This window comes from Pteronotus mesoamericanus, unplaced genomic scaffold, assembly GCF_021234165.1.
Source record: "Pteronotus mesoamericanus isolate MK-2021 breed Mesoamerican mustached bat unplaced genomic scaffold, CSHL_Meso_final contig_101, whole genome shotgun sequence".
NCBI classification, from domain to species: Eukaryota; Metazoa; Chordata; class Mammalia; order Chiroptera; family Mormoopidae; genus Pteronotus; species Pteronotus mesoamericanus.
This window is the reverse complement of record NW_026555001.1, coordinates 26858315-26870406: the sequence shown is the minus strand read 5'-3', so window position 1 is coordinate 26870406 and position 12092 is coordinate 26858315. Positions and strand designations below refer to the sequence as shown.

The 12092-nt window shown below is 53.1% G+C and overlaps 1 protein-coding gene across 1 annotated transcript in view; it reads right to left on the bottom strand.

Moving 5' to 3' along the window:
* Nucleotides 1-45: 45 nt before the first annotated feature.
* The window catches only part of ADAM17 (ADAM metallopeptidase domain 17), a 41815-nt gene continuing 29768 nt past the window's right edge, over nt 46-12092 (bottom strand). The window contains exons 12-19 of the mRNA XM_054569811.1: nt 11598-11797; nt 11022-11125; nt 7014-7148; nt 5484-5614; nt 4545-4623; nt 3820-3908; nt 2360-2410; nt 46-1845 (exon numbers count right to left, since the gene is read on the bottom strand). Of these exons, the coding sequence (XP_054425786.1) occupies nt 1495-1845; nt 2360-2410; nt 3820-3908; nt 4545-4623; nt 5484-5614; nt 7014-7148; nt 11022-11125; nt 11598-11797 (1140 nt within the window). The 3' untranslated portion in view covers nt 46-1494. The remainder of the gene's footprint in view (nt 1846-2359; nt 2411-3819; nt 3909-4544; nt 4624-5483; nt 5615-7013; nt 7149-11021; nt 11126-11597; nt 11798-12092) is intronic.

Here is a 12092-nt window from a genome sequence, read left to right as displayed (position 1 = left end):
ACACACACATCCTGAGTGGCCTGCTGATGCCACAAAAGGAGAAAAGGTAAAGACAGTTCTGTTTTTTATAAAGTCAATTTTATAAAAAATGATTTCCTTACATTCAGCTAGCAACTGGTTCACTCAGACATACACCCACACACCTTACATCAGGTTCCAAAAGTGTAACTTAAGACATAAGAATATTGTAACCAGTTAAAAATAGCAAATACCACAAGGTACAAGTTCAAGTATTAGTGTAACAGGTACCTGCTAACAAACGTCCTTAGGGAAAAAGACACCATTTGTCACAGGTTTGGTTAATTGCCCTTGAAGTTTATACATTTTCTCATTTAAATGTGTTGGCTAGTGAGCACATTTCAGGACTTCCAAGGAAAAAGCTTTGAACTATAATTTTAAGGAAATCAGAATTCCATCTGATGACTTATCCTTCACACAGTAAATGCACGCCATCCAGAATCCTGAGGCACTAAAGCAGGAAGTAATGCAAACAGCACTTGCGGGTCAGCACCAGGGGTTTGAAAGAATCACTTGCGTAGAAACAAAGCCCTAGGCCCAAGGGAGGCGGCATTCCCTCCCTGGCCTGCCCATCTCTCCTTGGCTCGGCCCGTGGCCGCCACCTGTCCTCATGGCGACAAACAGCTCACACATCCTCTTGGCCACTAGTGTTTGAAAAAGGTGACTGTACTCTTACTCTGAAGTAGTTTAGGTTTTGTGAGTTTTTTAAGCAACAGTATTAGAGATACATGAAGATGCTTACAAAACACAGAAAAACTGCCCAGCAAATTAGGGCCCGAAAGCGCAGGCAGGATTCTGTCCTTAGGCGGGCTACTCTTTGGAACTCTCACTGTAAACCGATTGTTTTAATTCTAGAAAGTACTAACCTTAGACTTAATTCTAAGGATTATCGCAAATTATTCCTGAATTTAGATGTCATTCTCCCTGCTGGTGGGAGCTCTGGGTAACACCTAGGAACTACCTACATTGTGGAGATAACACACGACTCGGTTTTATCTCCTCCTTTACTTGAAGGCAAAAAAATAAATTACCCTGCGTTCCAGTTGTCCTCACAAATAACCGCTGAACACCGCCCCCTCGCTTCCATCACACTGGTATGGGAGAGAAAGCAGCGTCTCTGTACTCAGTGCTATTGTCTGTATAAAAGGTTAATTTACAAAAATGTAAATACTTAGAATGTGATCCAGCTGTATATTCTGCTTTTGCACCACAGGTTGAAGGACATTTTAAACAAAACACTAAAACCTGAAAGCCTCAAAACAAGCCAGATTCACCTTACCTGTTCACACGGAAAAGGGCCTAATCACACAGGTGTGTGCGCAAAGGGTGTCCAGACACATGACCAGCGCCTGCTGGAAGTCACTTCCTGGTTCCTCCCAAATCTTCACAAAAATCTATGAGTGATTTTAGGTCAAATCTATAAAAATACTTTGCACACTCTGGTAGGTCAAAGAGCTCAGGACGCCGATCCCTGAACTAGCACTCGGTTTCTTTGCTGTCGACACGATTTTGCCGCTGCAGCTTAAACGACGAGGCCTTCTCACTCCTAGTGACCGGATGGTCCGTGAGGTCCTCAAAGGACTTGGCAGCTGTGCTGCTGCTGGGGAAGGGGTCCTTCTCAAAGCCGTCCTCATCCACGTGCGAGTCTGTGCTGGGGTCTTCCTGGATCGTGTCCATCCGCTGGTGGTCCAGCTTCGCAGCCGCAGGCACCAACGGCGGCACGGAGACAGCCTGCAGCGGCTGGAGGCGGCCCGGGGTCTGCGGCCCAGGAAAGGGTTTGATGATGCGCACCGACGCCGAATCCATGCTGCTCAGCATTTCAACATTCTGCAAAGACGGCAGTAGGAGGTGAATGGTGTCCTGCAGCCCAGCTCACCCACCCAGCAGCCCAGCTCACCCACCCAGCAGCCCAGCTCACCCACCCAGCAGCCCAGCTCACCCACCCAGCAGCCCACCTGGGGGGCGCCCTGACCCCTCACGCTAAGGGAAGCACGAGGCAAGGTGCCCTCAACTCAGCAATGACTGGAAAGCTAGCTTTCAAATGGCCCTGCAACTGACCGTTTAAAGACCCAAAAGAGAACTTGTAACAATCCTATCAAGATCAGATCTCTAGACAAGATCTCAAAATAGTTAGTGCTGACAGGCTCAGTTGCTGCTGGCTGTGGGGAGGGTCTGAGCAGCAGGACTTCGCTGGTGTCCGTGGCTTTGACCCCCACACAGGCCCTTCCTGCTGCTACAGGACCTCCAGCAGCCACAGGGGGGCGCGGCTGGGGTGGCCAACGGGAGGTCTTAGCAGGGTCTCCTTGTGCAACTGAAAATGCCTTTCACACGGCATACTTACACTGGGGTGGAACAGAGACAGAGATTCATACTGCTTATCCAATTTCTTATCCTAGAAAGAACAGAACAGGGAAAAGGTCATTCCCACAAACGGACTTGAGTTAAGTGCTCATTCCTTACAGGTTCCTCCTAATACCGAGTGAATAACTAACTTAGGAGTCACAGGAAGGGGTAGCAAGGTTCCAGAGGAGAATAAGTTTCTTAGGTAAACACTAACAGGTCTGCCCCCAGACTAGCAGCGTCTCCTTCGTACGGGAAGGTATGTGTTTTGGCGTTCAGGAAGGCCAGATCTAAGTGCTATTCTTCTGGGTGATTTCCCCCCATGGGCAGGAAGGTAGGCAAGGGCTCCCACCTCTCTGTGTGCCCAGTCCCGGCCTGTGACAGGGCAGTGGCGGCCACCCCTCTGCGGAGGGCCCAGGGGGCTGTACCTGCGCTCCCTGGCACTGGCCACACACTGCGCCAGCCCACCACAGCCTTAACATTCTCCTCAGCTATTTCCAGAGTCCTGCGGCCAAACTCTTGACGGAACTGAGCCACATAGCCTATGTGGCACTTCTGCATAAGCCTGAACACACGCTTCCATCGACTGCACCAGGTCCTTGCCTGTGGCTGACACGTCCCATGACAATGGGCACCAGGCAGGAGGCTGAGCCCGCAAAGCTAGGCCTGGCTTCTGGTCCGGCCGCCCTGAACGTGCTCTGGTCAAAACAAGCCAGGACCCGCCAATTTGCTCGGAAATCAAGGATTAGGCCTTCACCGCTCACAAGTGCAACTTTTACTGCCAACAAAATAGGTTCGACTCAAGTGAAAGCTGGCATGACGGAGGGCACCGTGGTCCCTCTCTCAGTTCCCGCCTGTCCCCTGCAGAGACAGCTCTGCTTCAGCAGACTGCTTGCTCCCTGGAGGTTTCCCTTCCCAGGCCCACCAGGCTCCGCACCTGCAGGAAGAGCCCCTCGGTGCCCCACCCTGGCCAGAGAAGCCAGCTGTGACTACGCGGGCACGCGAGCTGCGCAGGGCTTCCCCGGGCCCCCTCTCGTTAGCTGAAGGGACTGCACGCCCGTGCGGCGGTGCCAGGGGTCTGTCGGGTACGGGGCGCCGTCCAGGGAAGGCGAGTGTCTGAGGTTTGCTCTGACAGCAAAGCCTGCGAACGCCCTGTTCAGACTGCGCTCCTCAGAGGCCCCGGACAGACCTAGGTAAACAGTCCCCTGTGCTCAGTATAAAATCCCTCAGAAACACCACCCGAGAGTAACACAGCCACACACACACAGTAAAATTCTTTTTTGAGACTACCAGTTAATCTCTTTACAAGATATGTTTTCTTAGGGATAGCACCAAAAGATGGCACTGGAAACATCAGGTCAGATTCTGTTAAGAATAAACTTTATCTTTTCTGAAGAGTGTATGATTGGAGTTGCTCAAAATTTTAAGAAAATACTTTGTTACTTAAAAATGGTGACTTACCACACAATGGACAAGGATGCTGAAAGGGATCCAGACTATCAAGGAGAAAACCAGGACGGAGCCGACAATGTTGTCTGCTAAAAACTTCCCTGTGAACAATTTCAAAGAGTGAACGTCCTGATGAAAATATTTCCAAAGCCTAAATTTAAGTGCTCTTCAGACATCGTCACTGGGCCAGACGCCAGACTGCTGGCTAGAGAGCACCACTGACCCAGCGCCGAGAGGGGCAGCTGTGGCACCGTGTGAGACCTGATGCACGCCCACCTAGGGCGAGCCCCGGTGGCACACAGGTCTGCTCAGCGGGCCCTTGGGTGGCTGTGTGGGTGGAGTTGTCAGACAGCAGGCTGCTGGTAACCATGCTGACGAGGACAGTGCTGCTCTGTGGGTGTGAATTTTGTGGCTAAACTCTCAACTACGGGTCCCAGAGGACATAATGTCTCCTTGTTCCTGCAAAATCTGAGGCCCACTGGTAAACAATTCCTGCATCAGTCAGGATTCAGACTGACAGCCTGCAGGACGGCCACACGCTCATTTTTTCAGTAGAGAAGGAAGCCCACATTCTGACTAAGTGTTGACTTCCCTGTCTCCAGGCTGCATCCACACCACACGGCGACTGTGTCCACCTTCTGCTGCACGGTTACAACACATGAGAGTGAAGCCGCGCTCTTCAAACAGCATCTCAGAGATCAGTTCTAAGCTGACAACCACCCAGGGAAATCACCTACCGAACGTATTGATGCTCAGCTGGTCGATGAAGTCCCAAAAGCGCTCAATGACATCCTGGACGCGTTTCTCGCATTTGCCCTATGAAGAGAAAACAGCATCATTCCTAAAGGAAGTGTACTCAGGAGCAGCGTGGCATTATGCCAGTAACTAACACGTGAAAGCCTTCATCAAATCAAACACCTAGGGCTCATTTCCCGCCCTGGTTTCTTGTTTTCTTTCTTTTTAGGGCGCATCTTTGACACAGGTGATAATTTAAGTGTAACGAATACTTAAGAAAAGAGGCCATTCCTCACTGACGCCTACCAGCCAGCCGGTTTTTAAAAGCGAGTTCAGGTTTACAGGGAGCAAAACTCGAGTGAGCCAGCCTGTCAAAGAAGGACCCAGGAAGGACTACGCCGATCACGCCCCGACGCAGCGCAGCCCGGCTGCCTGGAGAGAACTCTCTGGCACTAACCCTCGTCCATGTTTTGTATGAATAAAGTTGTTTCTGTAGAGAGCTAAGGGTCTGACTTTGGTGGGTCAAACTGCTTCTAGATCTTTCCTACTCGTTCAGCACCTGTTTTAAAATAAAAACTTGCACTTCTGCAATCTAGGTCAATTTTATAATTAACCTAGAAAACCAAATAATCGGGACCCTCCGCCCCAAACCCATCAACTCTGCCCAAGCCCCCCCGCCCCCAAGTTCCTGCGCAGCCTACAGACTCGGAGTCCCTGCTCTGGAGCGCATGTGCTTAAGCGTCCCAAGGGCCCCCTGGCCGGCTCGCAGGCCGGGCACCCACGTGCCCACGTCCCAGACAGACCCCTGCACAAGCGTGGGAGTGGGCGAGAGGACATGTAGCATTTGTGTTTTGGTTTCCTTCCATTTGCAAAATCGAGTATTTATAATATAAAAACTTCCCATTTGGCTGGTACAAAGCTGTATGGGAATAAATACTCACATTCATGTCACAAAACCCTACTGTACAGGGCTTCCCTTTCCTCAAAAACAGGTTCTTCTGTTCAGCGTCGACGTAGGGCACACACCGGCCCGTGAGGTCCCTGCAGCACACCTTGCACGAGTTGTCCGTCTCTGAAGCAGACAGACAGTGGAGTTTTATTGGAGACGTGGCTCTCCTTCCCTGCCCCCTCCCTCCTGTGCCCCAAGGGGGAAGGCAGGCATTTATTTTATTTCAAGAGCTAATACTATCCACATTCTGCCCCTCCAGGAATATCTTCTGAGTTCATGCTCCTCAGTCCTGAGTAGAGGCTACAAAGTAAAAAAATAACTACAAAGAAAAGCTTCCCTTCTTTAATAGAGAGCCAAATTATTCTACTTCGTAATGCAATACGTTTCCCTCCGCCTCCACGCCGTCTCTCCGCTGCCTTCCACCCCGGGCCTCTCCGGGTCAAGGGCGCCCTGGAGCCAGCAAGCTGGGACAGGACTGCCACCCCGCAGGCGTGGCTCCGAGGGCCCTGGCACAGGGGCCCGGCGGCCTGGCACGACGACTCCCCCCACGGCAGCCAGCCTCTGACAGCACGTGGGGACAGGAGTGACGGGTGTCAGATAAGCCACCGGCACCCACACCAACAGCAGAAATGCCCAGCAAGTCAACTGGCAGCCTGACTCAGGACAGACTTCATCCACGGGCGCGTCGACATTTGTAGCCACCAAGATCAGTAAGGACACCAAAAACAGGAAAAACTACTTCAAAGGGAGCCAGGCTTTGTCATCGTTTGTCACACACTTCCGAGGCCCTCACTGTGTGTCCTTCGGGGGCACCCCAAGCCTCTCGCCACTGCCATTCCCTCCATGGTGTTTGCTCGGCATCGGCCGTGCCCTCGTCTTTACTGGCACGATCCTCTGCCCGGAGGGCCACTGGTTCTGTTGTGAGGATGCTGAGGTCCCAGCCCAGGGGCTGTGGCTGTTACCTGGGAATCTATAGAACTCTCTCTGGGGTGGGGCAGAAACCCAGACCAGTCCATCCCTGAGCCCTTCCTCAGACGTGGAGGCTCCAAAAGTAATGTAGAAACCTGGGGACAAGTGTCTGAGAGGCCAGCATGACATCGCTAACCGTTACTAAGCGCGGCCCCTCGTGCAGGCACCTGGCGGAGAGCAAAGGGCGGCCTGCCAACACTCCCGCAATGGCTCTCTCCGGCCAAGTCTTAAAGGAACCCCCCAGTTTAGTGCCAACAGGACACAGATGGCTCCTGCTCTTTTCAGGCCGTGTGGGACATGGGGGAGGGGCAGCAAAGACAGGCCTCCATCCACCCATCACCCACAAAATTCCCTCCTCCCTGGCCCCATGTGGTGTGAGAACGTGGCAGGAAGTGAGACTAACTGGACGGTTTCCACAGACGAGGAGGAGCCAGGATCTGAGCCCGGAGCCCAGAGCCCCCGGCTGCGCTGGGCTCTCGCGCCTCCCCGGCCACTCCCCTCCATGTGGAGGCCCTGCGCCGGGCAGACAGGCCGCTGCGGGGGACACGCTCACCGTTACACGCACAGGACTCCAGCTGCTGCTCCCTCTCACAGAAGGGGACGCACTTCCCATCCTTGCACTTGCCTAGGTCCAAGCACACCGTGTCGTCCTCGGCATCCCCGGGAGGGGGGCACTCACTGCTGTTACCTGGAAGCACCGACAAGCAGATGCCCCGTGGGTCGAGGTCCCTGGTTCCACAGAGCAGGTCACCCTGCAGTCCCGCCAGGGAGCCCCAGCCCAGAAGAGGGGCAAAGGTGACCCACCGGGCGAGGACAACTCGGCTGGCGTCCCATCAGCCAACAAGCCCCGAGGGCTGGGAGGCGTGCCAGGCCCTCGGAAGGCCCCGGATGCCCACAGCCTGTCCCCAGGGCCTCGCCTCCGTCGCCGCCTCACACCTGCCATGCAGCCCCCTTCCACCGTCTCCCGTGGGCCCCCCCACACACGTGCCATCACCACCACAGAGTAGCGCCAGGGCCGCGACCCCCGAGCCCACGTGCTCAGACGGCGGCCGCCTTCCCTCCAAGGTCTGTCCCACCTCAGAGCCCTGGCTGCTGGTCCTTCGTCCCCACTCCTCTGGGGGGACTGGCTGGCTTTTGTCACCCAAGCTTCTGCCTCACAGATCCCCTAGGCCTGCGTGGGCCTTCCCCCCACCAGGCCCCCCACCCACTGCTCTCCTGCTGGGCGCGCTGTCTGATTCGCATCTCGGGCTGACCGCTGCTCCCTCCTGCCTGCCCCGACCCTGCCCGGCGGCTGTGCTCCACGCAGCGCAGACCAGACCTGCCACAGCCCAGCTTCCAGCCAACCCTGTCCCGCTGCACATCCATCATAAATGTGTCCTGAATGAATCAGTGAGTGTTATGGACAAAGAGTCATCGAAGGATGCTAAACTCGAGAGAGAGGATGGAACAAGTGACTCATTCTGGACAATGAGCGGCACAAGCAGTTCACAGTCAACATGAGAAGAGAAGAGGAAAAGCAGCGATGAAAGCAATGGCACGTGCAGGCTCGGGGGGCTGGCCCCTCCCCTGAGGGATGGAACCGAGCCAACAACCGCCGGCCTCAGGGTCTGCGGAGCAACGACACAAAACTTGGAGAGAACGCAAGCAGCCTTTCTTCAAGGACCACGCACATCCTCCCGCAGGACTTTATGTTTGCCTCTGTCTGTAAGACCCTCCGTACACAGAACACTCGCTGTGTCAACGAGACACTCATTTCACAGCTGGGCACCACTGACAGCAAGCTCCGTGTGGCATGCTCAGCGAGGTCTGCCATCTGCTATCCTCATACTGGCTGTGTATGACGCCACCCTCCAGACACACAAAAAAGGCTCCATGGATATTTGTTGAACTTCTGTTCTTAAAAGACTAAAATCAAAGTATCAGACACGTGGGGAAAGAATTAAAAATACAGCATCGCCTCTTTACCATGGTTCCTAAGTTCAGCATGCAGCACGGTGGCCCAGAGCTACGCTGTGACCCAGATTGCTGGGCCCTGCCCCCAGGGCTGTCAACGCAGAAGGCCCAGCGAGGGGACCGGGAGTGTCCACGCCTGACAAGATCCTGTTTCTAGCACAACGCGACGACGCTGCTGGCGCTTCAGGCTGCCTCCTCACAATGGGCGTCCCCTGCTAGCTGCTGCCTCGTGTAAAGTATCACAGGGACAAAAGGCTGCTTACCAAAAAGAAATGCGTTTTATCTAATTGTTGTGCTTACACGTAGAAAACATCTCTGTTTATTACAATAAAGACTGAAACACTGAGCACAGCCAGGAAATGTTTTTAAAGCTTGACCAAGATATTCAGGTATCTGGCAAACTAGCAATGCTGACCAGCCTGAGAACGTAAAAAATCATGATTACGTTTTACGAAGTGCACATTTAAAAACCAAAGGACAAATGACAAGGAAACACCACTTCACTCCCACTAGGACAGCTGCAGTTAAAAAGCCAGGCAAGGACAAGCGCCGATGCGGACGTGGAGAAGCCGGAACCCCGCCCCCTGCGGGTGGGAGCACGGAGTAGCCCGGCAGCGCCCACAGGTGCAGCGGCCACCATCCGACCCAGCAGTTCCACTCCCAGGCACACACACGAGGGGAATGAAAACGTGTCCACGCAAAAACCTGCACACAAACATTCACAGCAGGACTATTTATCGCAGCTGAAGAGTGAAAACAATCCAAAAGTCCATCAGTTGAATGACTAAAACAAAATGTGGAATATATTCACACAACAGAATAGCACTCAGCAAGAGAAAAATAAACGAAGTGCTGATACATACTACAATGTGGATGAACCTTGAAAACATTATTCCGAGTGAAAGAAGCCAGTCACAAAAGGCAACGTATTGAGCTTCCACTTATGCAAAATGCCAGAACAGGCAAACCCACCGGGACAGAGCGCGGGTGAGGCTGGGGCGAGGGCGGTGAGGAGATCTGGAACGACGCCTAAACGGTGTGGGGCTTCCTTCTGCAGTGATGAAAATGATCTAAGACCGACTGTGGCAGAGCCGCACACTGTGAGTCTTCTGAAACACACTGGCCTGCACACCTTAAGGACAAGGGTGAGTGCCATCGCATGCAACAGTGTGTTCCTATCTCAGTAGAGCTACTCAAAAATCCATCCTACCAAGGGACAAAGTTATGAAAATATGAGAATGGGATAGGTGTCCCGACAAATAAGAACCACCACTACTGACGAAAAACTCAGGCAGCAAGCTGAGTCGTACATAAAACAACTTCCCAATGCACCACAGGGTCAGAAGACCCTGGTCAACAGGACACATCGGTAAAGGGAGAGCAGGTGACAAGGGCGTGGACGATGTGTCCACTGAGCACCTGACACCACAGCTTTGGAAGGTTTATGAATGGACAGGACCCCGGAAGACATGGGAAATCTTTAAATTATGGACAGTTTAAAGATTTTAATCCAGATGGATTAAAGTCCTAATGTAAAAAGGGAAAATTGTAAAGCTAACAGAAGCAGCTGTGGAAAATACCTCTGTAACCACCCACAACTCAGAAGAAGAAAATTAAAAACACGTGCTACACTCACAACAAAACAATAGTTTTGACTGCATTAAAATTAAAGATTTCTGTTCCGAGAAAGATGATAAACAGGAGGAAGGTATATGCAACGTTTAAACCAAACAGATCACTCACTATACAAGAACTCATCCAAATCAATGATATAGCAAAGGACACGAAACCCAATTTTTTAAAATGGATCAAATATATGAACTGGCTATTCACAGAAGGAGAAATCTGAACAGCTAATCCAAAGAGATGTGCAAGAAAAATGTAAACAAAGATGAGAAATCACTTTACGAGCATCAGGTTGACAAAAATAAGAATGTTGGCCAGGACGCTCGCACTAACGGTGGCAGTGACACACCAGTGTGTCCCACGCTCCCAACATCGGCACAGCACCCCCGTGTGACTAAGCACACCCCCGCTCCACATGCACCCAGGAAGCGCTCGCCCCGGGAGGAGACGCCGGGGGATGGCGGCTGCGGCCTGCCCACGGCGCCAGGGAGCAACAGGTACGCGCCCGCAGGCGCGGCTCAGGGAGCGGAGGAGTGCACTAACCACAGCGCTGCTGTTCCGCGGGCACCAGAGCAGCGCACCGCATGCAGACACAGGCGCCACAGAGCCACAGGGATGACGTGTAAAAACACAGCGCCGAGCTGAAAAAGAGCTAAGGCAGACTATCACTTTGGCATGCCAAAGACACACGCACAGTGACACATTATGTTTCAAGCATATACACACATTCAAACATTTGCATGGATGCCCATGAGAGGAAGAAGAATGAAGTGAGAGAAATAAAACATGAAAAGAAACCATAACAGGCCTTGCACAGCCTGGTGACAGGCTGGCCACAAACGAAGGAGCATCACCAATTCAGCTCTGCAAAGGAGGTGAAAAAAGGGCATTTTCATCCAAGTGAAACAACCTCATTTAACATTCCAACACGCACCTCCCCGCTTCAGCTCAGGGCTCCGAGAGAACCCGCAAGAGGACACACCTGTGCAGTACGACACGCCTTTGCACGTGGCATTAATGGCCTCCTGGCACTTCTTCTGGGCAGTCTCAAACTGGCAGTTTTTGCAGCATGGGCTGTTCCTGTCACTGCAGGAGAGCAGACAGGACAGTCCAAGTCAAAGGGCGGCCCCACAGCAGACACCGCAGTCACATCACAGGGCCCCGAGGGCTAAGCACATGGGAATGTCTCCAGCGGGGGCGCCCCTCCCGTGCAGCCTGGCTTCCCAGGTGCCGGTGCCGCCTGTGCGCACTGCGTCTGCCCGCCTCATGCGGACCCCGGCAGCCGCGATGCGGAGTGGGAACAGCGGGTCCAAAGGGACTCATCTTTAAAACATCTTGGTGTCCTTGGTTTTCATTAACTTAATATATTACTTAAAAAAAAATAAACAACAAAAAATAGGCCTCCAAGGCAAACAACTGTCAAGAAACTAGGGAGCCCATGCCCACTCCCTATGGGAATTTACAATGTTAATACAAGTGTGCTTTCAATCTGCTGTGACCTGGACTCCAGGTCCCCTGGGTCCCCCCTGCCCCCGTGCCCCAGGGTGGCATGTCTCGCCTGCACTGGACGCCCTCCTTCAGCGTGCAGTTGCTGTGGCAGCAGGTGTCGTTGTTCAGGTACATGATGCCGGGGTCGCACTCCTCCCCCTCGTCCACCCGGGAGTTCCCGCACACCCTGTTGCTGCGCTCCTGGAAGCACTCCTGGGCCTTGCTCTCGATGGTCTTGTAGATGGACTGCTTGCTGCAGTTTGAGAACATCTGCAGAGAGAAAGGCCACAAAGGACTCAAAATAATGTGAAAACCCACTGCCATTGGTTTGCAGCGCTTCTCTAAACTCTGCGTGCAATAGTCATACTCAGAGCCTCCTGCGGCACGTCCAGCCCCATCGCTGTCACCTCTAAATGTCCTTGTGTGGAACTGCATTCTCTCCCCCTGCAGAATGTTAAAAAGCTGGTGTGAATTTGTGTAAGAGCCGAAAACCCTTCACAGAAGGCCGGCCATACCCACGCCGAGCCCAGGCAGCCCAGCCAGGCGGCCGAGAGGGCAGCAGGGC